Source organism: Lagopus muta, chromosome 20, assembly GCF_023343835.1.
Source record: "Lagopus muta isolate bLagMut1 chromosome 20, bLagMut1 primary, whole genome shotgun sequence".
NCBI lineage: Eukaryota > Metazoa > Chordata > Aves > Galliformes > Phasianidae > Lagopus > Lagopus muta.
In genome coordinates, this window is record NC_064452.1 from 9,506,919 (window position 1) to 9,532,566 (window position 25,648).

At 57.2% G+C, this 25,648-nt stretch overlaps 1 protein-coding gene across 2 annotated transcripts in view; it reads left to right on the forward strand.

Moving 5' to 3' along the window:
• Positions 1–4,044: 4,044 nt before the first annotated feature.
• Positions 4,045–25,648, forward strand: part of HIP1 (huntingtin interacting protein 1) — a 34,232-nt gene continuing 12,628 nt past the window's right edge. Inside the window, exons 1-5 of one of the 2 annotated variants that reach the window (XM_048967138.1) lie at positions 4,045–4,220; positions 21,764–21,827; positions 22,381–22,523; positions 23,121–23,177; positions 24,358–24,438. In XM_048967138.1, the coding sequence (XP_048823095.1) occupies positions 4,104–4,220; positions 21,764–21,827; positions 22,381–22,523; positions 23,121–23,177; positions 24,358–24,438 (462 nt within the window). In that variant the 5' untranslated portion in view covers positions 4,045–4,103. Of the gene's footprint in view, positions 4,221–16,308; positions 16,440–21,763; positions 21,828–22,380; positions 22,524–23,120; positions 23,178–24,357; positions 24,439–25,648 lie in introns of those variants that run through there. The other variant, XM_048967139.1, reaches the window with a different exon arrangement.

Genomic DNA, 25,648 nt, shown 5'->3' on the forward strand with positions numbered 1-25,648 from the left:
GGGATCTCAAGGAAATTCCCATGTGTCTGAGCCAGGGCACAGATTTCAAAGTAACAGGCTCGAGAAAATCTGTCAAATGAGAATGGCCGGAGGCTGTTTGCAGTCAACGGAGTCATCAGGAAGAGCTGGCTTTCTCTTCAAGAGATCTGCAGCGCCCACGTCTGGAGGCATCGCTGCTGGGCTGGATGGACCGTGAGCCCGCACGGATCCTGACTGCATGCAGGAACTGCCCGTGTTGGAATTCCTGGGCCAGCTGCTCTTTCAGGGCTGTAAGGTGCTCCTGTGAAACTGCACCGAAAGCCTTGATCTGGAATTTCTATATCAGGATATCTGCTGACATTTACCGAAATATGAATATGAATATTTGGGTAAATGTCAGCAGAAAAACACCAACTATTTCTCAACACGCAGCAAGGAGGAAATGCAGTTTCTGCCATTTCCCAGGGTACATGCAGGGCACCTAGAAAAGCCTCATTTTGAGACCAGGAACCTGGAGAGCAGGCTGCTGTGTTGGGATGTAGCCCCACAGGCATTGGAAGCACCTCCAACGCCAGGCTACCTTTGCCAAATTACAGCCATGTGGATGTGTCCCGGTTTCCCTGAGGCACCAACCTGCCCGGGGCTGGGCTGGTTTGCCCTGCAGCTGTAGCGCTCAGGGTCAGGTTTAGGATCAGCAGCTGAGGGTCAGAGAAACTGCAGAAAACCAGCTGAGCGCCAGCGCTGGGATAGCCGGGACCTGACCGGGTCAGCAGGCGTCTGCTGTCATGCGGTCCCACACACCACCCTGCACGCCCCAAGTCATACAGAAAACTTCTCTCAATGATCACGTCCTGATTTACAACAGAAGCAAAGCTGTCTCCTGCCCTGGGGGAGAGCAGCCTTTTGCACCCCTGCACAGGCAATGCATGTGACGCGCTCAGCCTAGGGTTGAACGCGAAGCTGCAGCGGCTGCCCTGCAGTGGAGAAGCTGTCCAGCAGATGGCAAGCACTGCTCACCTCCAGGCCCTGCCGTCCAGCGAGATCCTCACCTGGGCAGCCAGCCCAGCAAATTCCTGGCCTGAAAATGCAGCTGTAAGCTATGCTCAGCTTTGCTTTTGGATTCCTGGAAAAGGGAAGGCAGCTGCTGAGGCTTTAGCGCAGAGAACACACCTGATGATGCTTGGGTTTGTGTCCCTCCTTGTAGAACCTGTTCAGGTAGGGCAGCTCACCCAGGACGAAGGTAGGGAGCACAGGATGCCCTCAGGCTTCATAGCACCCTGTGCACTTGGGCAGTGACAGCCCTGCTAAGGGACAGCCATCCCTTCCCCTCCCTGCTCACTGCCCTGTGAAGCAGCCCAGGCCTGTTTCCTACAAAGGCTCTGTGATGGCTTTAGCTGACAAGGACTCAGCAGCAGCCATTTTGCCTGAAGTATCAAAAAATGGGATCAGAAGATAATAAAGCCTCATGTGCAGTCTCCACCTGCCTTAGAGGCTTCCACATGCCTTTTGCTTTGCGAAAAACTTTCCTGCTGGGTCTGAGCCACCACCCTGCACCCAAGACCCAGCCCTCACCTCACGACACATGGGAAACTTTGGCTCAGAAAACATTTTTGTCCCATATTTGTACACTCAGCCTCATCACCAGGTTTGTACTTATGGTGCCATTATTGCATTTGTGGGAGGACTGTCACAGCCACTTCCCTCCAGATGTGCCCTCCAGGGCTGGCTTCTCTGCTTTGGGAAGCTCAGGATTTTGTGTGTTATAGAATGTCTCCAGAAGCGTGGAAGCCTGTTACAGGGCTCACCTCCAGGGCAAAAAGAGCAGGATCTTTGCACAGAGCCCCGTGCCCGCCTGCTTCAGCCCAGCCAGCTGGATAACAGAGGAGGGACTGTGGTGCTCTCTGTGCCTCTATTTTCTTGCTGAAACAAGGGGGAATCTGTGCTCACTCTGAGCCGGGGCCAGGCCACAGGAGGGTGAGGAGCGTGGCAGCAGCACCCTGGGGCTCTCCCAGTTATGGCTGGGGAGGGTGGTTGGACAGGGAGCCTGCAGCTCCCAGCCCTGGGAACGGAGTGTTCCTTTGCCTGGTCAGGGCTCACAGCCCCTGATGTCCCTTCTGGCCATTCTCCTGCTATTTCCTGTCCCCTGTGGCTTGCAGGTCCTTTGGGTCAAGATTAAGCTGAGAAGTATCTGTCCTCACAGACACCGCCATGACAGGCTTTGCCCTTTGCCTCCAGGCTACAGCCCAGCCTCTTGGAGCTAGAAGAAGGAGCATCTGATCAGAGGAAACCCAGCCGTGGATTCTGAGGAGCTGCTGGGCAGCTGCAATGGTGCCCAGCCCATCTTCCCTCTGCCTTTCTTACTTCCAACTCTCCCCCATCACCTCCCCATGAAACACGAGGCACAGGAGCAGACCAACTCAGGGCAGCCCTGCGCCCACTCTGCGCATCTCATAACCTGCCTAACAGCAAGATACCTGCTCCCACCAGAAAGCAGACCCCCAGATTGCTGCGAAGCTCCAAGGCACAGCCCAGCAGCACCACAGAGTGCTCTTAACAGCCAACCGTGGGCTGGTTCTGGCTCCATGCTGCTCCAGCCCCTGCCTTGGAGCAGTTGGTAGGAAGAGACTGCTCTGGCTTGCATCCATCTGCCCTCCTCCAATCCTTCACAGACAAGGCACCTCCACAGCGGGCAGTCCAGGTCCCAGAATGGGGACCTTGCCACGGACAGAGAGAAGCACCTCAGTGAGAGACAGCAGCTGACATGAATCCCTCACATGGGCCCAAGGTGCAGCCAACCTCCAGCCCCAGACCTGCTTGCTGGGGGCCGTGCTGGAGCAGGGTGCTTCTAGCCAGGCAGAGTGGCGTGGGACTGGCAGGCATCCAATGGTCCGTTCCTCCCTTTTTCTCTGTGGTCATCCGTTCCTTCATCTCTATTCAGCAATGACTTCATTTATTCAATTATTAATCACCTTGCTGCAAGAGTGGCTGAACTAAACCCATTAAAGCTCCGTTGGGCGCAGCCCCAAGGAAGGAGGCAGGTTTCCAGAAAGCACATTAGAGGGAAGGCAGACAGGGAGAAAGAGACAAGCCGGGGAGCGAGGCGGCCTTCTGCACAGCACTGGCCATTTCCCAGCAGCTGGGAACCTGAGAAGCTCAGAGATGTGCAAATGTGTCACACCAGCAGCCTGCTCACGGCTGCGCTGTGTGCGCGGCAACTGTTCCAGCAGAAAATTACACCTCAGCACTGAGTTACACAGCCCACAACTGCTTGCACAATGGCTCGAGGCAACCCACATCCTACGCAGCTCCTCCTGGATCGTCCCTGTCACCTCTGCTGGGGCAGACAGGATGGCTTTGCTGTCGCCAGAAGTGGGGACGCTGATTTTACATCTGCTTTTGAGGTGCCAGAGCACGGCTGGTGCATTCCCAGCCCAGCTCCCCGCTCCTCCCTTGGCCAACGTCAGGGATCGACCACAGAGCGGCCACACAGCGCTGCACGGCGAGCCGTGCTTCCTCCTACCCCTGCTCAGCCGGAGGGGCCTGCAGCCGCCTCCCGCCCCAAAAACCCTGCGTACAGCCAGCTCACAGAAAGTTCCCGTCACCTTCCCACCCCGCTGCCCGCCGTCCCCCACAGCCCCGGCGCCCCGTGCCCGTTCTCAGCTCCCGCCCGCCAGTGGGCGCCACGCTCCATCGCCGCCACGCGCGGACGCCCGCGGACGAGGACGGAGTGTATGAGCGGCAGACGCCGCAGCCAATCATCACAGAGAGTTTGCTTGGGGGCGGGACCACAGGGCAGGGTGGGAGCTCCGAGGCGTAGCCCTTCTGGAGGGGCGGGATCTGGTGTTGAGCGGCGTGCGGACGGACCGATGAGCCTGGAGACGGTCACGTGAGCTGGCCGCCTGCACGGCTCGAGACCGGCCCTCCGGAGAGCTCGTTCTGATGGCGTTAGGAGCAGCCAATGAGAGTAAAGGGGCGGAAGCAGGGAGGGGAGCGGGCGGGGCGGGCGGGGCGGCCCGCTCCGTGAGTGGCAGACAACTTGGCCAATGGCGCGCAGCCCTGCCGGCGGCGGCGCCGAGCGGAGCGGTGGCGAGTGCGCGACGGAACAGGAGCGGCGCGGCGGGGCTATGGACCGCGTGAGCAGCTCCATGCGGCAGGCGGCCAACCCGCTGCCCAGAGTGCTGAGCCGGCGGGCGGGCGGCGGCGGCCTGGAGGCGGAGCGGGAGAGCTTCGAGCGTGCCCAGGTGCGGGCAGGGCGGCCCCGGCGGGTGGTGCCGCCCCGGGGGGCGGGGACTAGAGCGGGGGCGGGGCCAGCGGGTGGGCGGGGGTGTGGAAGGTGGGCGGGGGTAGTCACTGTGGGCGGGGCTTAGGGATGGGAGCGGTCGGGCCAGGTGTGCTGGAGTAGCTCCAGTGGGCGGGGCCTCTCAGGTGGGCAGGGCTACGTTGGATGAGCCAGGTGGTGGAAGAGCACAGCCCTGGGTGGGCGGAGCCGTTCCGGTGGGCGGGGCTGTCCCAAATGGGCGGAGCTCATGCAGCACCGCCAGGTGGGCGGCTGGCCGCCATCTTGGGTGAGGCTGTGGCGGTCTGGGCTATGCTGCCCATAGTGCCCTCGCCTTGGGGCCTGTTGGTGGGGCAGCCGTTGGGTTCACGGTCTGGGCCCCCACAGGTGTCACCCCTGAGGCTCAGGCACAGCTGGCACACCGCTGTGGTGGCCCTGGGCTGTGCTGCAGCAGTGGGGCCTGGCCCTGATCCTGCTGCGGGAGCTGCCTGGGGGAGCAGGGCTGTGCAGGCACTTTAGGGGGAAAAATTTGGGGATGAGGTGTGTGGAAACAGCTGTGGAGGTCCCCTGGTGAGGCACAAAGCACAGGGAGATGAAGGGACAGGGGGAGTGGGATGGGTCTGCTGGCTCCATGGTGACAGTGCACCAGGAGCAGCTCCAGCGGCCTCACAGGAGGAGAAATGTGAGGACTTCAGGTGGGTGAGGATGGCACAGCGGTGAGCGCGGCACAGGGAGTCCCTCCTGCACAGGACCCTGCAGCTGTTCTCAGTGCTGGCTTGGGCCCTGAGTGGCTCTCAGTTCCTGTGGGCGGTCAGCTCTGCAATTTCCTGCCCTGCTCCCTTTGCATAATTCTCTCTCTGTAGTTTAGGAACTTGGAGGCACCCCCCAGATCTTCCATGTTTGTCAAACTTCTTCTTTCTGAGGTTTTATTGTAGAAACCTCACGCTGTTCCTTTTTTTGTTGTTTCTTTATTGGAAAGTGACTTTTCTTAACCAAAGTTCCATACGCTCAGCAGCTTTCCAAGTGAATGTTTTCCCTGTATTTCTGCAAGCGCAGCCCCATCCCTTTCTTGCTTCCAAACCCACCCATCCCGTGGCAGCTGGGAAAATATTTGGGGCTGAAAGAGCCCCCCACAATCATGCCAGAAGGACTCGTGGTGACCTGGGTAACAGCTGCTGGGGTTGGGCACCATCACTTCATGTGGTCAAAGGGGAGATGAGAGCACCTCGCCAAGAGCTGCTGGTGGTTATGGGATGTCATACTATCTTTCTGTGCCAAGGCCCACCTGTGCTGGAGGTGTGTGGGGAAGGACTGAAGCCTGGACCCTCCCTTGGGTGTGTGCCTCGGGATCCTCCCTGCCTGGCTTCCCCTCTCCTCCCTGCTCCTTCTTCTGTGGGTGTTCCCATGCCAGCATGGGGCCGAGGAGCACATCTTGCTATCACAGTGCATGGACATGATGCACTGCCTTGGCAGAGATTAGATGTTCGACACTTGGGTGAGCCAAGATCTTGAGATGACGTCAGGAGGAGGAAGGATTTCTGTGGGATGCGGAGGACCTGCACAGATGGAGCTGAGCACGGGCATCACAGCAGGACACAAAGCCACCCAGAGCTTCTGCTGTGCCACCGGCTGCCCTGGCACTCCCACAGCCCGTGGCTTTGCCAGCCCCAGGAACGTATTCAGCACTGCGAGTAGGGATGAGCATCATCTGGAAACATCACTGTCTGGGAGAGTGTCCTGCCTCACCCTGAGCACAGTCTGCCCAGCTGCCTCTGGGCTTCTGCATGGCCTCTTTCCTCCTTTGGGAAACCAAATGCTGGAGAGGGGTGAATGGGCGTGGAAAGGGGTGATGTGGAGGCTTCCTCAATGGGTGTTGGTGTCCAGTGCAGCAGCGAGGAGTGGCTTGCTGTGGGAATGCTCCTGGGCTGCCTTAAGGCTCTCCCTCTGCGATGCAGCCTGGCTCAGGACAGCGCTGTTGTCATGGTTGTGGTTCTCATTGCTGCTGCAGGGCTGGAGCAGAATTGTGTTAGGAGTACATGTTGTACATGTACATGTCCTAGTGTACATCACTATCCTTGGGGATAGTGGTGCTGCTGGAGGTGGTGCCTGGCATTGGAGAGGGGACTGCTGTGTGCTTCGTGCCACATCCTGTGCCCATCCATGGCCTTGGGCATTCATTTTTTGGGCTTTCTCCTGATTGTAGCAAGTGTTAGGAGAAGACGTTTCTTGCTTAAAATTCTTCCAGGAAATCTGAAAAGTTTGCACTTCTCTTCTCTGTAAGTTGTTCCCGGTGAGAAGAAACGCAGATTGCTGATCACCCGCAGCAGCTGCCATGCTGCCTTGCATGCAGGTGTAGTGTGCTGGGTCCTTACAGCCCCATGCTGGTGCAGGACCAGCACTAATAGCAGCTTCTGGCTGAGAAATCCTCATGGAAAGACATCAGTGCGGCCACAAGTGGTGATTGAGCTCCCAAAACGAATCCTTGGGAGCTCTGTGCTGTGCCAGCTCCTGCTATACAAGCTCTGCTACCACCCCTTGCCATCCCAAATCCAATCTTCTGCTGCACCAAGCCTAGTCCATTACATCCTGCAGCCAGTTCTGCAGGTGGGCATGAGTGGGGAGCAGCCCTGTTCCCAAAGCACTCCAAACCTCATTGCATGCACTGCAGTGAGCACCATGACGTTCTCCACCCAGGAGCTGGTCTGTTGTGACTTGGCCTCATGGAGGAAATGCCATTTTGCTTCTGACATCTTCGCTTTTACAAAACAATTTTTGTGGTTCAGATGCTGCAGCCGCTGGCAGTTTTGCCAAGAACTTCAGTTCTTACACAGGAAATGAGGCTCCTTTCAAAGCACCAGTGTTGCTATATATATAGCCTCTCTGTACAGATATTTAAAGAAACATATTGACACTGGCAAGAACAGGAAAAAATAGCTCCTGCCTGTGGAGGGTGAGGGATGAAGGCAGCTGAGCCCATCCTGGGGGAGCCAGTGATACAGGGGATTAATTCTCTGCTCTTTCATCTCCAGGAAATCGAGCTCTTGTGCCTTGTCCTGAGTGATCCCCAATGCTCCCGGTGTCTTTTGTTGTAATAGGAATTAGAGGTGCCTGGGAGTGAATACAGCTTCAGCAGTGAAGAAATGAGTCATCCCGGCTCCTTTCAGTGAGTCTTACTTAGGAACTTATTTCCATCCCCACGGCTTCGCCTCTGTGAAAGAAAATAGTTTCTCTTCTCAAATTAGCTGCATGAGGTCTGCCTTTCCCTTAATGAAATCTAGGGTGGTGGGGTTTTTTATTTAAATCCATGCAGAAATAACTGAAGCTTTTCTGTGATGCTGGACTCAGAGAGTGGGTGCAGGGAGCAGGTGGGGCCACGGATGGCAGCACAAGGAGGTGCTGGTGGAGCTGGGTGTGTTGAGGCACAGCGAGACCCCGTGCTCCTTGGTCACCTCCAGTTTTACAGCTCAGTGTCTGCTATGCACAGGTGCAGAGAATCAATTTAAACCCACCCAATCCTAAAGGGATCTGGCTGGGGCAGTCGGGACACCCCAGTCCTGCTGCCATGACCTCAGCCTGGGTGATGCAGCAGCACGAGGAGCAGAGGAGGGCTGGGCCCCAGGCCCCTGATTCGTTTTGCCCAGTCACTATCTAGGAAAACTTCCTGGGGACAGAGTGTGTGGAGGAGGCAGGCAGTCAGCGGGGTTGCAGCCCGGATGTGCACGTCCCTGACGGCTGCTGGCCATGGCTGTGTGTTGCTTGCTGTTCGGGCTGACTGGGGTGGCAGGTAAATTACCCCCAGTAAATTACCCCAGCAAAGTTCCCGGCTCAAAGCTGTGTGCAGACATTTAATATTTTGTGTGCCAGCACATGCAGCTTCCTTTTGTAACGGCAGAATTTCAGTTCCTCCTTTGGTGGAGGCATTTTTGTGCTCATGCCCTGGGGATCCCAGCCAGGGACACCTCAGGTGAGTGTGTCTGCACCTGCCCGTGGGGCTCAGCATGTGCGTGCTGATCCCATCCTTGCCTTGCCTTCAGCCCCCTGTGCTGGTTTGGTGCTGGGACAGGCAGGCACCGTTGCATTCTCTCATTACCAGAGCTGCAACCATTGTTTTGCAGGACTTTCATCATTTTGCCTTCTACTTTTGTCTCAGCCTGACTGTTACCTGGTTTTACACTCCATCTCAGTTTGATGGCATCGCTCCCTGCACAGACCACATTTGTGTGCACATCCATCCCAAGGCACCCAGCGTTGCCATGGGCTGTGAGGTGTCCTTTGGGCCCCGTGGCTCTCACCCCTACTTTTTGCTTTGCCTCATGGTCCACAGACACAGACCCAAAAAGCACTTTTCTCCCAGCAGCCGGGCTGCCCGAGATGGCACATTAAATATTTACCATGCAGAACGAGGAGGCAAGTTGCTGCAAACAAAGGAACCCATTGGGAGCAGAGGCTTCTCTCATCAGGGCAGGGCTGGAGACTTGCTGTTATTGTTAACATTTGTCTCTTTTATTCCATGCAAGCAGCCCAGAGCTCTCTAGAGAGTGTATGGCATTGCTTTTTATTTTAATTAGCAGATGCTGGCTGGAAAATAGTGTTTTCCAGTCATTGTGTTCACATAAAGTGGACGAGCATACGGGGTTCTGTAAGCACAAAGCATGCTGCTGCACAGCCCAAGGATTGTCCCCATTCCTCCTGACAGCCCCAAGTCCTGGAGTATCCTGCTGTGGAAGGGACCCCAAGGACCTCGCAGTCCAGCTCCACGTGGCTGCCGTCACCCGTGCTGATGATTAGCAGCACCTGCAGTGTGCTGACATCGTGTCACATCCCGTATCACGTCCCATGTCACATCTCAAGTCTCCAGAAGTGCTCCCATCAGAAGTCGCCCTTCCTCTGGTGATGTGGGAAGGTCAGAAGGCATGGCTGGAGGGGAGGAGAGGAAGTCCTTGACTTCTGTGCTGCCTGGGAAAACCTCTGTTGGTGGCGTCGTTCCCAGTCTGTAACCTGATGGAGATCCCATGCTTTCCCAGCAAAAAGCACTTTGTTTACTTCACAAATGGGAATGAAATGTTCCTACAGAGCTAGCAAGGACTGGCTGCTTTTGTGGAGGTAAACACTTGTCTGGAGGGTGCAAAGGTACACACGCTTCTGGGTCCTTTGCTGCTGCTGCTGCTGCTGCTGCTGCAGAACCCCCTGCCCCCACAGGCTCTGCCCTTGTTCGTCTGCTCAGCAATGGCAGTCCCACTTGGGCTCTGTTTATAGCTCCAAAAGCAGTGCCTTGAATTACTGAGTCGCTGGGGAGGCCAAATGCACAGGGGAGGAGCCACAGCTAGAAATAGGCATCGTCTCACGCATTCCCGTTTTATTTTTTTAACAGAGATGTCCAAGTTTGCTGCAGATGCCCAGCTGGGGAAGGCGCCCTGTGCCTATTGCATCGTGGCTTCTTTCATCTTTTCTGGGGCTCTGCTCTGCCCGGGGTCCTGCTGGGGGTGCCCATGGGGACATCCCACTTTGCATCTCTTGTACTTTGCCAAAAGAATGCACCCGAGTCATAGCTGAGCCAAGTCTTCCTGCTCACCAGCCACCACGTGGAAATGGCAATCAGCCGCGCTGCGTGCATTGGATCGTTTATGATTTTAACCCTTCTCCCCCCTTCCTGCTGCTGCAGGATCAATTATTCTCTATATCTCCACCTTCTCTTCCCCTCAGGAGAAGGTAAAGGAGATTTTGCTGAGTGTGGAGATGTTAAGAGCTGCTGATTGCTATCGGAGATAATGGAGGATCGGAGTCTGCCGAGCTCCTTTCTTCTGATAAGTGAGTTCAGGGTGTCTTAGTGCCTCCAAATGCCCGTTTGCTTTTAGCCTGCAAGGCATGTGCTGTGCTTACAGCATCCAGGCACAGCCTGCTCTAACCCTGGGCAATTCCACCCTGCAGCCATGAGGAGTGAGGAGGTGCTCAGCTGCACACACCTCTGGGATGGGTGAGGCTGCACTCAGCCAGGAGCTGGCATCCAAAAATGTGCTCCAAGTCCCCATTGCCTGAAGAAATTGAGGAGGATTTTCTCAACAACAGAGCTGGGTGCTGCACTCCCTGGGGCCGAGCCCTCGCAGTGTATTTGTATGTCCCTTGTCCCATGGCTCTCCTCTGGACACAGTGCATCCCTTACAGAAGGATGCCCTGGAGGCAGTGAGGACCTGTGCTGGGACGGCTCTATGCCGCAGCCTGGGAGTGTCCAGAATGGCTTAAAAATAATTAAATTGGGCGTATTAGTATGATGATCTCAAGCAGTTGGAAGATTTCAGGGCTTCGCTGCAGCATCCCTGGGGTAAAGCCCAGGGAAACGCAGTGGGGTTCTCCCCCACGGCACCGCAGCGTGATGGTGGCCACACAAGGACCTCGCTGCCTCCAGACAGGCTCCTGATGGCTCCGGCTCCTCCGTGTGCAGTTCAAGTGCAATTTCCCACATCCTGCTGGATGGCACAGGCATGTGTTCCACACCCAGGGCAGGGTTTTGCCTTCTCGATTCCTCTCCAGCAGCGGTCCCAGGGCTGGAAGAGCACCACAGTGCAGCCCTTTGTTCTAGGGCTGGGAAGTGAAAGGGCTCACTAGCGCGCTCCAGGCCAGCGGCATTTGTTTTCAGAAATGGAAAATGAGTAAAAACTAATATTTGGATCTCAGGAAGGAACTTTGCAGCCTTTCGTGCCTGTGATTGCCCCGCTCGTAAGCCTCAGGCAGGCAGAAGGAGCTGTTTCCTCCCAGCACTGGGTTTTTTCCACCGCAGCGTTGGCTCTGAGGACGCCCTGCTCCACCCGCGTCCCGGCGGACGTCCCTTGGCACCACATGCTTTTGCTTTCCCCACTTGTAGCAAACAAACACACGTATCCTGAGCATGAGAGAGATCGAGCAGGGACTGTGGCCACTGCTGCTTCTGTCACAGCGCATGGAACGTGCACTTAGGTACCAGAGTGTGGCTGCTCTTCTATTCTCCCACTGTGAGTCCATCAGAAAATCAGATGTGAGGGGGAAATTCTTTACTCTGAAGGTTGTGAGGTGCTGCACTGCTGCCCAGAGCTGTGGGCTCCCCATCCCTGGAGGTGCCCCGGGCCATGGAGGGCTGTGGGCAGCCTGAGCTGGGGGCACCCAGCCCGTGGTGGATGGGGCTGAGGGTGCTGTGAGGTCCCTTCCTTCCCAACCATTCTGTGACTGTGCTGGGTGCAGGTCAGTGCTGCTCGCAGGGTCACCACGTGGGGACCACAATGCAGCCTGGGCAGCCTTGGCCTCGTCACTGTCAGCAATGCGAGGGGATTTTCTAACCTGAACCCAGGTTGTCTGTCCATCAGCTGATCTCACTCTGGTCGCTAATTCGAACTTTCACAGAGGGAAGGCAGAGGTGATGGTACCAGCAAATCTACACTGTAAAAGTACCGGTGTGTCAAGATCACTGTTACTGGGAACACCCATTTGTACCCATCATTCTGGAACCAGTTCCTTTGCCTTGTGCCCCATGGGTTTCATGGCCTCTGGCTGATGGCCAGAGGTGGAAGGGACCTACAAAAGATCGTAGAGTCCAACATTAGGGCTAACAGAAAGTTAAAGCATGTTATTGAGGGCATTGTCCAAATGCCTCTTGAACACTGCCAGGCATGGGGCATCATCTGCCTCTCCAAGCACCCAAGGACATGAGGGATGAGCTGAGGGATGGAGGTACTTTGGCTCTGCTTCCTCTGCAGCCTCTGGTGCTCCTCATGCTCCAGCCCTGCTGCCCTGGCTCTCTGTAAATAAAGCTGATGCTTCCAAGGCAAAACTTAAGTTTTGAAAGGAACTCAACGGGAGCCGCATTTAATCGACTTGTTTGCTGAATAATTTATGGCAACGATCCTGTTATGGACGGGCTGCAAAGTGGAGAAGTGAAGAGAAAGTAGGAGCCATTGATTTCTGCCTGGGAGCATTTAGCTGAGTACGCTCTGGGGGCACGAAGGGAAGACGGGGATGGATGAGCAGCAGTGGTGGAGGAGCACCTGGGGGATGGAGGAGCACCCAGTGTGGAGCACTCAGGTGATGAAGGAGCACTCGGCGGTGGAAGAGCACTTGGGAGAGAGGAGTAGCCAGGGGTCAGAGGAGCACCCTGGAGATGGGATGGAGGAGCACCAGGCTCCACGTGCCAGCTCTCTGACAAGGGGAGCAGTGTGAACGCACTGAGCTCAGCGCTGGTGTTCGGGCAGCTCATTGATGAACTCTGCTGACCCCGCTTCCTTTGCTGGGCGTTGTGCTTATCTCGTCGCATCAGCTCACAAAAAGGAAGTGCAAAACTCAAGCGGTGCATTGTGCAGAGTGGGCTGCATGCATGTAAAGGAAGACAGACTGTAGAGTCACAAGGGCTTTCCAGAGAACCCGCACGTACGTGTGGAGATGCAGGGGACACAGAGACATCTGCAAGTGCGAAGCAAGTGGCCACTTAATATTAGCTGAGGTTAGACGTGAGGTTTCACATCCTCCTGCTGCAATTCGGTTACACCCACGTGGTATTGATGCCACTGAATGCTGTCCTTTTGGCTCTAGCACATAAGCTAGTGCCTGCCCCATCTGCCCCCAGCAAGGCTCCATGCCCAGTGCCCAGTGGGACGCATGGTTTGCTCCTGCCCCGGTCCCGCAGAGCAGCCCTGCAGAGCTGGGATCCCTGAGGGCAGGCGCTGGTTGCTGTGCAGCTGCTGAGCTCCTGCTCACCCCACACCGGCCCCGGCTGCAGGCACTGGAACACGAGCAGACATCGATGGAACCGGCAGCTAAAAATAACACGTTATCAATAACAGGGGCAGGAACCGTGGCTGGATCATTTAATTTTTGAAGACAATCCATATATTGGCAGCGCAACAGAGCATGGTGCAGCCCCCCTGCCTGCAGCCCAGACTGCCCATCCCTGGCCCCTCAGCTTTGTGCCCTCACTTTCACATGCATGGGGAACTGCAGCATTAGAAAGCTTTTTGGTTTGTTTGGGCTTTTTTTAATGAGTTGAGCTTTTAAGTCCTGCGCTAAATAGGGTATTATCGAAAATCAAGATTTGCAGGTATTTGGGCATTAATAATCTGGCAAGATTTTCTGGTGTGTTGGAGCACCTGAACAGCTCAGAAATCTGCCCTAAAGTGCCACAGCATGGCTCATGCACGACTCGGAACTGGGAAGCAGCTGCTTCACCCTCGGTTGCACCCACTTCAGGCATACACTGTTCTCTAAATGGCTCCAGAATGGCACGGTGCAGCCAATGACCCCCACCCAGCACAAAGCATCCCCCAGCTCTGCAGACCAGAGCGGAAGCCCAGCATGGCTCAGCTCATCCCTGCAGCATGGGCTGCTGTGCGGAGCCATGAGAACAGGACTGGTGCTAAGAATGCCTAAAGCCTGCAAAGCAGAAAGCAAACGGTTTCCTATGTGCTCAGTGCTTGTCAGTGCCCTTCCAGCTCTGCATTATGCACAGGGCTCTGCCAAGAGTTAGGGTGAGCATCTGCAAACCCTTCCAGGCCCCAGCATGCCCAGGAGCCGCCAGCTCTGTACAAATGTTGGGTTGGGTGGCTCCTCCAGGCTGAGGCAGCTGGGAAACATTGCATCCCCCGAGGAGAGATCACTGAGGAGATAACTCCCAGCACGGGGACGGCATACGCTGCCCTCACACAGGGGAGCAGCCGTGCAAATTGGCTCCAACAACAGGAGTGGGGAAAAGACGACATCCCGAGCAATGGGAGATCAAAGTGCAAACAGGGATGATCCTGTTGTGGGTGCACTGTGAGGCTCTGGGGTGCCCGAAAGCTGCTCCAGCTCTGTCCTCCCAGGGCAATGTGGAGCTATCAGGAGGGAGCTCCAGACATCATTAGTCATGGAGCAAGGAGGAGGCTGCAAAAGAAGAGGGTTTAAAAGGTTTTGGAGTATTTTTAGACCTGGTAAAAAGGGCAGTGGGAGAGAAAAAGAGACCAGTGAACTCTGAGACACAAACGGTTCACATCGCAGGGTGGGCCCAGCTCTGCTGCATCTCCCCTTGGAGCGTGAGCTCAGAGAGAAAGAAGAAATGTCAAACCATGCAAACACAGCGACTCGTAGATCGGTGCTGGACTGGCCCTGTCAGCCCGCCTGCAGTGACACACAGCCCCGTTTGCCGACGTGTTTGCGCCTCACTCCCTTCATTTCGGTGGGAGTTGGCTGCTATTTTCCCTGCCCTGTCTCCTGTGCCTGCCCTTCCTCAGAGCCCTCCTTGCCGTGCAGCTCCAGAGCTGGGTCTCTCCATCCCCGGATGGTTCTGCTGTCCGTGCTGTGCTGGCACAGGAGGGGACTTGACCTGGACACAGGCTCCAGCAGCTCCATACAGGAATGTCTTTCATGGCACCAACTCATGCTATCCCTGATGGCAGCACCCATGGCAGGAGCTCACCCAAGACCGATCCAGCACTGTTCTGCTGGGTCCCTGCCTCCTCTCGGAGCTGGATGAGACTGAACCAGAGGAGGTTAATGGTAACGAGCTGATTGGGTTTGCTGTGAAATGCTGGGGATCTCGCAAATTATTTTAAAAGCTGTGTAACCCCCACGCGGGTGGCAGAGTAGGAAAATTCACATGCATGTCGTGGTGGAGGACAGAACTGGGCTTTTCTCTCAGTTCTCTTTGTTTTCCACTGTGCCCCAGGGCATGCCCATAGCACACTTACCTTAAGGTCTCTGTGTGGGTAAGTGAGGCATTAAAGCCCGGCTGGGAGGTGCTAATCGCAGGGCTGGGGCCTCGTGGTGCTCTGCATTCACAGGAGGAGCTTTGCACCATGGAGCCAGAGCAGCAAGCCAGGCACTGCCAGATCTGGTTCAGAGTGATGCTAAGCCCAGCTGGTGCCGAGTTAGTTAATCCTGGATCTCGTTAACTCAGGGGGACAGCAGGGCGGCGGTGCCACGTAGGCAGGGCTGCGTGGTGGGGACCAACATTCCCATCTTCCATCAACTCCCATGTTTCATTTTCCATGCAGCTCCCATGCATGTTCCATATGCTGTACGTCTTCCGAGCAGTTTCCATTTTCATGCTGTGTTCCCAGAAGGGGCTGCAGTGGATGCAGCATTTTCACACATCTCAGATGGTCTGTCTTCATTCATAACATCTACACACAAATTACCAAGGTTTTCTTGGGGCAGACGGTGGGCTATCCCAAATCCCATAAATGTTTGCTGAAAGCAGGACTCGCAGCTAGGAGGGAGCAGACCCAGCGTCCTTTGTCACCCCACGTCCCTCCATCCGGGCTTTGCCTCCTTTCCCTGAGCTGTGGTTGGTATCATGGAGACCTGACACATGGCTCCTGCCACGTGTGCTGCAAGGAGATGCTGGGACGGGGCAGGTGCCTGCAGTGGGGATGGTGCTTCCGCCCAGAGCGCTGCCTTGTGTGCACCTGTGGGCTGGGATGAGGAACCGGAACCAGAGCACCTTCTCCCGTAGGAACTAGGTTCATTGAAAGTGGGGATTTGCTCTTTGGGACTTTTTTCACGTCACCAGGTGTCTACAGGGTGAGGGCAACTGGTGAAAGCTGAGGATAAGGTGTGAAAACTGGGCGGTTGAGTCCCTTAGTGAGCGGCTGAGCCGTGAGCAGAGCGCAGCAGCCCGCGGCCGGCACCACACAGCATCTTTTCCCCGGGGCTGGGAACCTTCTGCACTGGGCCAGCTGCGTTTCAATGCTGCGATGCTTTTCCTTCTCCCTGCTTTGGGTTTGCTTTAAGGGAACGTAAAGAACGAGAGCGGAGTTGTTTGGGTTTCTTTCGTGCCTGCCGTGTGAAGCTGCTAAAGCGCTTCTCGACAGAAACGCGGACACCGACCCGCTGCCGCGTCCCCTGCTGCCCGGCTGCTCCCCGTCCCGTAGCCCCAGGCAGGGCTCGTGCGGAGCGGCCCCCCGCCCATCCCCGAGTTCGGAGCCGCTCCCGGCGCGGGGGGAGCTGAGCCGCGCGCCGACCCCGCGGCCGCCCTTTGTTGTTCGGCGCAGGGCTGAGCGCGCTCCCTCCTCCCTCCCCCCATTCCTCCGCGGGGCCACGCGGGAGCGCGCTTCGCCCCCGCCCCGCTCCCGCCCCGCGCCGCCGCCGTGGGAGCTGCGGAGCCGCGGGGAGCGGGGAGCGGGGCCCGGCCCCGCCGATCGGGCTCCGGCGAGGCCCGGCGGGAGCGGCCATGGAGGCGGGCAAAATGGTGAGCGCATCCTCCTCCGCGGGCCCCGCGTCCGTACGGGGCTCCTCGGGCCGCGGCGGGGCCGGGGGCGGTTCGCCGGGAGCCGCGATGCGGGGCGGCGCGGTGCCGGCACGGCGCTGTTCCGCCGCCGGCGAGACCCGGAACGCTGCGGTTCTGCCGCGCTCTGAGCGCGTTGCGATGCGAGCCGGGCTGCGGGGCGCCGCGTTCTCGGGCGGCCGATCCCCGCTGCCCGCGCTGCGGAGACCCGGCGCTGCCTCGCCCGGAGCCCGCGGGGCCGTGCGATGCCCCGGGCGCTGCGCGCGGTGAGCCGGGGCCGCGCGCGAGGACGGAGCCGAGCGGGGTGCGAGGGCCGCGCCCACCCGCGAGAGGGGCTTCGCGTCCCCCGGGGGCCGGGCGGCGGGCGCTGCGCTGGGGCAGGGCGAGGCCGCGGGGGCGCAGCGTGGAGCCCGAGGGGCGCGAGCTGCTCCCGGCTCCTTCCCTGCTCCGTGTGCCCGCGGAACGGCCGCGCTCAGAAGAGCGGAGCTCCCGGCGCCGGGTGGCTGCTGGTCCTCTAACGAATCCGTCTAAGGAAGAGGAAGGCTCCCTCAATTTTCTCTCGTCTGCCCACAGTGCTGAGGGACTCCTCGCTCCGTTCGCAGCTCAGCGGGTGGAGCTGCGGCCGGGAGGTTCCGCGGGAGCGCCTGTTGCTGCCGGCTCAGGCCGATTGCTCGCAGCCCGGCCCCATAGGGCTCACCCCACGGGGCTCACCTCGCCTGTGCGGTGCGAGCTGCAGCTTTGTCTCGAAGCTGTATGGCCGCAGCGCAGCGCTGGTGCTGTCACTGCATCCCGCAGTGCTTTGGGATGTGCTTTGCCATTGGAGGGACAGGTATCCTCGTGGTGACACCTGCACAGGTGTTACCGTTTCCCAAGCAGGTTTGGTCCTGGGATGGCTGCCGGTCACCTGAACGCTTGTCTGGGGATGAGCACAGGCCACGGGCGTTCAGGTTCTGCTCCTGCATCCTCCCCCATCCCATCCTGCTCCTGTTTTCTCCCGTTGCAAAAAATGCCCAAATGTTGGCAAGCGTGGGACTCCAGCTGGGGCCATGGGGAAAACATCATGAAGGCTGTGGAGGACCTGCCTGAAACTCTGACCCTGGGCAACCCCCACTGATATAAATCACTGCTGGCGGAAGAGATTATCTTTGTATAAAATCCCCACTTAAAATTAAAAGCCTGGCTAATGGGACAGCGCAGACGGACTTGTGGCCGGCACCGGCTGGGCCATGTGGGGCATGGGCACAGTTGGCTGCTGCTGATCTCATGCCCTTATCAATAATTAAGCACAGAGAGTAATGAGTGTGTGTTGGGGGAGCAGCTGCGTGGGGTGGGGAGGGGAGGGCTGGGGAAGCTTTTCTGTGTATTGAAAAAGTCCGTATTCCTCAAGCGGGATTAAAAAAAAAATCCAGAGTAATTGATCTGCATAAATTGTTTGTGGCATTTGAGAAATGGAACGTCCCAACTATCTGGGTTCTGGTGCCGCAGTGGTGCAGAATGCTGTGTTCTTTGCAGTGCGCTCCCATTCCCAGGGCCATAACCGGCCACCAGAGCCCCGCAGAAAGCCCAGCTCACCCCTGGCAGCAGCTAGGTCTCTGCCTCCCACAGCTCAGACATCCTGCCCGGTGCCCCAACGCCTATCACACCTGGGTGGTTTCCTTTATTCTTTCTGTTTGGCTGTCTCAAAGGCAGTGGTTCTGATGGGATCTCCCACCTCTGCCCTCTGCGGCGCTCCTGCTGCTGCTGAGCCGGAGGATCCCAAAGCCACCTGCCAGCAGCAGTGATGCATCCATTTCTTGTGCTGTTGGTAAGGCAAAGTGTGGTGTAGACCCAAATTACCAAGCCCAAGAGAGCAGAATCCAGGCAGAGAAGTTGAACAGCGTGGTGTCACCTTTGGCCACACTGTGTCCGTGCCAGCAGGAGCCCATGCGCTGCCCCTAGCAGGTGTCTGCCTGTGTTGTGCAGCAGCTCGTGAGCTGAGATGTTGTTTTCCCAACAGAGCATGAAGTACATCTCCAGCCCTGACAGCAGAGAGCAAACCCTGGTCGATAGAGCAAGGTTTCAGAGTACCTGTGTGCTGCTTTGGGGAGGATGTGGCTGTTTCTTATGGCCCAAGCGAGGGCAAACACTGAGGTTGGTGCCTGTCGGGGCATTATTCCCTGCCTGGTTAGGGCAGGTCACGGCGTTCGGTGCCTGGAGTGGCTCCAGCTCCCAGGCAGAGGGTGAGCGGCACTTTCTGAGTTCTCAGTCCAGCAGTGGAAGCTGCACACAGCGGGACGCTGGGGCCAAAAACCTGCCTGAAGCCCAAGGAGTCTGTGTTTGGCTTTTGGCTGCTGCTGGTGAGTGACGTTTAAAAAGATGCATGAGCTCTTCCAGCCGCTGTGATTTACACCTCTGGAAGGCTCCCGGGGGATTCCTGTGTCTCGTTCCTTCCCGCCCCATTGCCAGAGGCTGCAGCAGAGCTCTGCTGGACTGGGATTTGTGTTTTAATTATTTTCCCAGATTTTTTTCAGGCAGCTCTGTCCTGGTCAGATCTCATTTGCTTCCCCCAGAGCCCCTGTGTCTGCGGGGCTTGGTGGGGGGCAGTTTTCTGAAGGTATGCTCAATCCCAGCTATCCATTTATAGAAAGGAATTAAGGAGAAATGAGGAGCCATTACTAAGAGGATTTGCACTGCAACTTACTCAGTTTCTCCAAATAATTTGCAATAGCTCCGGATTCTTTAATCAACACTCATTTCCTTCTGGAAATGGAAGGCACTGCACAGCTACTGTGCAGAGCTGAACTGCTCTCTGCATAATGGGAGATTTGCAATTCAAAGGATGCTAAGCCTGTAATTTGGGGAAATCTGTAAGGGGAACCAGGGGGATGAGGCAGCTATCCACTGCCTGCCCCTGTACCCAACAGGTTTCCCACAAGTGCCCCTTTCCCAGTGGGATGCTCAATGCGTGGCTCAAGAGCCTCAAATCCATCCTGGGATGCACTGCAGGACCCGAGCTCCTGGGCAGATGATATCCTGGGGGCAGCAGGAGAGGAGCCCTGTGTGCCCCCAGCATCGCTCCCTCCGCTCAAGGTAACCAGAGCTGGCAGCGGCACCGCCGAGGCCATGATGTGTCCTGCAGGTCAGGGACAGCCGCAATGGCAGAGCAGCCCACAGTTGGCACATCATGGAGGCTGGGAGCAGCACTGTGCCTCTCGCTGCCTGGGTAACAGGAACGGGGCTCCATTTGAGGCACCTCAGCCTCCTGGACCTGGTTTGCAGCAAACCCTCCCACTGCTGCCCCACGTCTCCAATTGCTGTCACAGCTGCTGGCCAGCTCGCTGCCTGAGGTGAGCAGCACCAGGACTTGTGGCCCAAAGCCTTCCCACAGCCACTCGGGCTGGTGCTGGCCTCACAGGGATGGCGGGGCTTGAAGGTGGGGCTCCTGGAGGCCACTGCGTGGCTTCATGGCTGCAGCCCCGCCGCGCCGCAGGGCTCCTCGCTCCAGGCCTGCGCCGAGGCCGTGTCCTTGACTCGCCAGGAAGAGCCGTCAGGAAGTGACATCGTGAGCTCAGAGCTCCGCTTTCAGCCTTTCTGTAGGGACAGGGACCAGCAGGACTCCCCCAGCCCTGCTTCCCTCCACAGCCAGCCCTGGCCTGCCTGCCGCCATGGAACCTTCTGTCCAGCAGGCGCGGGGGTCACAGCGCAGCCCCAAGGCCTTGAGGCAGGCTGAGCAGCGAGTTCTGCGCTCCATCTGCACCTCAGCCCTCTGGCCTGGTCCAGGATGCTTGCGGCAGGCAGGGAGCGTGCCATGTGTCCTCAGCACAGCCCGCAGTGATGGGTGATAAAGGCAAAAACAAAGGGCTGAGTGGATTGGTTATCCTGCAAAGCCCCCCGCGCTGTCACCTGCTGCAGTGTCCCCGCAGCACAAGGAGGAAGGCAGAAGCGTCTCTGCCTTGGCAGACATTGAGGAACCCAGGGGCATTTCTGGGGAATGTGGGTTGTGACCAGCCCTCTTTCTGGGGTACGAGCTGTGCCTGCAGCTCCTCGCAGCCCTGCCTCCCCTCCAAGGACATCTTGGAGATGTAGAGCACTGCAGGGATGCAGGAAGGATTGTCAATGAGTAAGGCACTGGAGTCAGTCCCACTGCTTTAATTGACTCACGTCAGTGATTAGCTTCTTCTGACAGCACTGAGCCAGCCTGTTCCTCATCAGTAGCGTGGATCTTCACGAAGCACTGCAAACACCAGTGCGCTGGTTTCCAGTGGGTGCTCAGTGTGTCTGCAAGCAGGACACAAGCTTGGGTCCCTTGCCTGCTGGAGTTTGACTGGTGGCAGTGACAGGGTGCTGGGCTGGGAGCAGGCTCAGTCCCTCGTGGTTTGGGTGCCTGCAAGAGCCAGAGCATCTCCCAGCCCCAGTGCAGCTCCAGCCCTGCTCTGCACTTGAGAAAGCAGGTGCAGAAATGGGATAGAGTTAAAAAACGCTCAAAATCCTGCAAAGAAAACTCCTCCAGCAACTGCCTCTCTAAAGGCTACAGGGAGTGCACTGGCTTCTCACTCAACATTTACCCACGCTTCTCAGTCTGGGCTTTACAAGGTCCACAACGTTTGCATTGCAAACCATGCTTTCCTGGCAGGGGGTGCGACAGCAGTGTGAGCACACGGTGGGCTCACTGTACCAGCTCTGAGTGGGGTGGGAGCTGTGGAGAGACTCTGGGGACAGGTGTGTGGCAGGGCAGGGTACACAGGGTGGCAGCGGGGCTGGAGCTGGAGTGGGAAGGCTGCAGTGGGAAACAGGGTGAGCTAGTGGGTGTAAGTCTACTGCCCTCCTCCACTGTGCATGAGGCAAAAGCATCCTGCACAGGTGGGAGTTTGCAAGCCTGCAGTGATCTCAGCATCCCTGTGCTGGATTTCCCGTCGTGCCCAAAGCATCCTCTCTCTTCAACCTGCCCAAAAAAGTAGAGCTGGAGCTTCTGGCTGCTGCCCATGTTCCAAGGTCAGGGGAGGGATTTGCCTTCCTCTGCCTGTCCCACCACCTCCAGGGCAGGAGAGGGTCCTTTTGTGGTCGCTGCTTTAATTGCATCATTATTATGCTGAGTAAATGAATCCTGGCAGCCGCTGAACCTGGCAGATGCCAGGCACATCCCAGAAAGGCATCCGGGAATGGGCAGCATCCAGCTGGCACGAGGCAGCGGCCGCTTTGTGGGCCGGGGACCTGGATGCGACCCAGGCACTGACAGGTGCCGGCAGAGCAGGGGGACGGGGCAGCCCGAGCCCTTCCCATCTCACCCCCCCACCGCTTCTGTTTTTCAGACTGTCAGCATCAATAAGGCTATTAATACACAGGAAGTGGCTGTCAAGGAGAAACACGCCAGAAATATCCTTCCAAAAGTTGGCCACAGGACAAGCAAGCGTGGGAGTTGGCTGGGGCTGCCTGGAAAAGGGGCCACAGTGAGGCAGTGCATCGTGGGGGTGCCGCCGGGGCTTGAGGGGGATGGACAGATCTTGAGGGGATCTCCCTGCCGACTGGGGCTTCCTGCGGGTCTGTCCCTGCTTTTTCCTCTCCTTCCTGCTGCAGCCTCTGTCTTTGGGTTCCCAGGGCAGCAGTGCAGAGCTGCTGCTGGTACAGTGTGTGCCCAGGGCTTGGCTGTGTGTCAGCGATGGCCCCGCTCCCCTCAGCTCTGCAGGTGCTGGTTGGGAAAGGACATTGTGTCCCGCGTGCACAGTGCTTGGCACCGCTGCTCCTCTGCCTGTCTCCATGGACTCATCCTCCTGTCCTCTTCAATTCCCGAGGGTGGGCACAAACACTTTGCTGGACCCCATATTTTACACCAAAGTACCCCATACTAAATCATGCATTGCTTGGATCAGCCAGCCGGCTGTGGGGTGACCTCCATCCGTCCATCCCCCTTTCCTTGACCGGCCTCCACCATGCATCCTGGGCACACACCACGAGAAGGGGGCACAGACCTTCTGGTCGGTGGTGAACCGGCTGCCACTCTCAGGCAATGCTGTGCTCTGCTGGAAGTTCTGCCATGTCTTCCACAAGCTCCTCCGCGACGGCCATTCAAATGTGAGTGCTCTGCTCTGCCCGCAGCTGTGCAAGGAAATTTCATATTCATCAGCACCCTTCAGGCTCGTGACACTTTCCTTGAATTTCGGGTGTCAGAATCGGCACCACTTCTGTCCCCAGAACACTGCTGTCCCCCGTTCCCTGTCTCATCCCCATCCACGTCCTGCAGAGCTCTGCTACCACTGCCCCCACACCTCCCAGTGCAGCAGACTCAGCTCAGCAGCCAGCCTGGAACCAGAGCTCCTCCCAGGGCCAATCTGCCCCCAATCTCCCATGCCAACCCCCCATGCCAATCTGCCCCCAGTCCTCCATGCCAAGACCCCCATGCATGACCCCATGCCAAGACCCTGTGCTGCATTGCTGGTGCTGGAGGAAACCACTATGCCTGAGCTGTTGGCATGTATATGGGAGTCACCTGACAGGGTTCTGCCCTGTGCATGAACAAAGATAGAGGCACCCTGGGGATGTAAGGTCACTAATGTGTCCAGAACACCCGTTCTGTAGCCTAATTGCTGACTTATAGTAATGCTCACTTTGCCATCAGTGTCCTGCATGCCACTCTCACTTGCTGATTATTTTCTTCTCCATCCCTTGCAGGTCCTGAAGGACTCTGTGAGATACAAGAATGAGCTGAGTGACATGAGCAGGATGTGGGTAAGTGGCCGACCCCACAGATGCCCCAGGGAGGGTAAATCGGGGCTGGCTACATAGCATGAGCTGTGTGGTGCTCAGCACTGGGGACACACAGCATCCCTCACTCTGCCCATGACTGCCAGCTCAGCTCCTCCCTGGAGCCATCTGGCCTCGAAGCACTATCTCTGCTCCGTTCACTTTGCCGTGCTGCAGAGAGGGATGAATGAGAGAGAGTATTTATAGCCAGAAATACTCACAGCAGCATGAGTGACCTCTTTCCAGCTACAGTAGGTTAAATCAAGCAGCAGGGGAACAGAAGAGCAGGCAAGGCAGCTGCAGGAGGTGAGCTGGGAGCTGCGGTTCAAGTGGGGCAGAGGATGATGCTCACAGTGAAGGATGTCCATGGAATGACAATGAGAGGGGCATGGGGAGAGCAGGGAGGGCTGAGGGTCGTGGCATGAGCTGAGCTCCAACTCAGCAGGATGGTGAGTGCTTTAAGGTTTAGTGTGCTTTAAGGTGAGGCTAGGTTTGCAGGTCTCATTCTGTATCCATTTCCACCAAAATCAAACACATTGGGCAAAGTCAAATGTTATTCAGATGTGGAATACCTTCCTTGGGTACAGGTTACAGCTCCAAGCCTGCTGGAGTTCCAGAAGCATTTGAACAAGGCTGTCGGGTGTAGGGCTTAGTTTTTAGGTGGTCCTGTGTGGAGCCAGGGGTAATCCTGGCAGATCCCTTCCAGCTTGGGATATTCTTTGAATCTATAATGTTCCCTCTTTTTTAAGGTTGAAACTCTGACAGTCAAAAGCAGCACTGAATTGTGCAATAGGAGAGATGAGAAAGTGGTGAGCAAATCCCAGGCTGCCACCCCTTCCTAAGTCCACACAAAGCTGCTGGCACAATGCCCACCCGCCTGCAGCCACGCACAGGAGTGGGAGGGCGCAGGCACCTCCTGCATAGCCCTATCCCAGGCAGTACACCTGCCACAGAGGGCAGCCCATGTGGCAGCACATCACCAGCGAGGAAGAGGAGGGTGAGGAAGGTGCTGGGCTGATGAGCGCTGCTGGCACAGCAGCACAGGGCAGTGGGGTGGGCTGGGGGTTGGGCAGGCAGCGGTCGGGTCACTGCCCAGAGCCAGATGAGAAGGCTTTCTTGAAGGTGCAGGCTGCCCCAAGTGTGACCAACTTCTTGGTGTCCCCAGGGCCACCTGAGCGAGGGCTATGGACAGTTGTGCAGCATCTACCTCAAACTGCTGAGAACCAAGATGGAGTTCCATACCAAGGTGAGGAGCTCTTAAAAAATGGTGGCGAGTGACCCTTTACATGGTCTGATACTGAGAGGAGGGGTGGGGGTGGTTTTAAACTAAAAGAAGGAAGATTCAAAGCAGATGCGAGGGGGAAATTCTTCACCCAGTGGGCAGTGAGGTGCTGCACTGCTGCCCAGAGCTGTGGGTTCCCCATCCCTGGAGGTGCTTCAGGCCATGGAGGGGCCCTGGGCAGCCTGAGCTGGAGAAGCACCCAGGCTCCAGAAGGATGGGGTGGGAGGGTCTTTGGGGTCCCTTCCACCCCAAACCATTCAAGGATATGATATCACCATCACAATGCATCCCCAGTCTGCCCTGCCTGGCACTTAAGAACCTGCTGCCTTCAGCACGGGTGCTCAGGGCGTGCTCCTGGCACTTGGAGGAGCAGAATGCTTTTGCCCCATCTCTTGCGTGCCTGCCTCAGGAGCTTGTTTTGGGTCTCTGGAGCTGAGCTGCCGTGCAGGTCTCTTTCTTTGGGCTCAGTTTGGGAGAGGATGTGGCTGGAGCTGGCCGGCTCCTGGTCTCACAGCTCTGTGCCAGTGTGCCTGCACTCAGAACAGCCGGAGCCAGCTGCCAGAGGTGAGGGGAGTGTATTTATGGAAAGGAATGCAGTGTGCAGGGTTCTGGGAAGCAGCACACCATCGATGGAGTTCATTATTCAGGCAGACATTCTCTTATGCTTGTGGCATTAAACTAAAGGCGTGCCTCCAAGAACAAAACCAAACGTCACTGTGGTCTTGTACACAAACATTGCCCTGCATGGGTTCAAGTGCTCTAATCCTTAAAGTAACTGGCTGTGGTAATTTGCTACCTATGGTGCTTTCTTTCTTTTCAAGTTCTGCTGTTAAGATGCTTTCTGAACCCAGGCCATACCCTTGGCCCTGATTCAGCTATTTGGAGCCTTGGCCTTCATGGACCACTGTGGGCAGCCTGAAGAGGCTTTGCCTTCTGAGCAGATGGTTGCCCCTTCTCCTGCAGCTGCCCTGTGGTGCCTTGCAGGAGCTCCATCTCCTTCCTGCCAGCAGATTCTAAGCCCAAGGAGAGTTGTTTTTTCTTGCTGGAGGGAAAATGGGCTCCACAGGGCATGAGGGTTCCTCTGGCTCACCCAGGGCTCAGGAGATCTCTCGTTAGACCCTGCTTGGCAGGACCTTGGGGTGGACCAAAGGAGCCCACCCTGGGGACCCTTCAA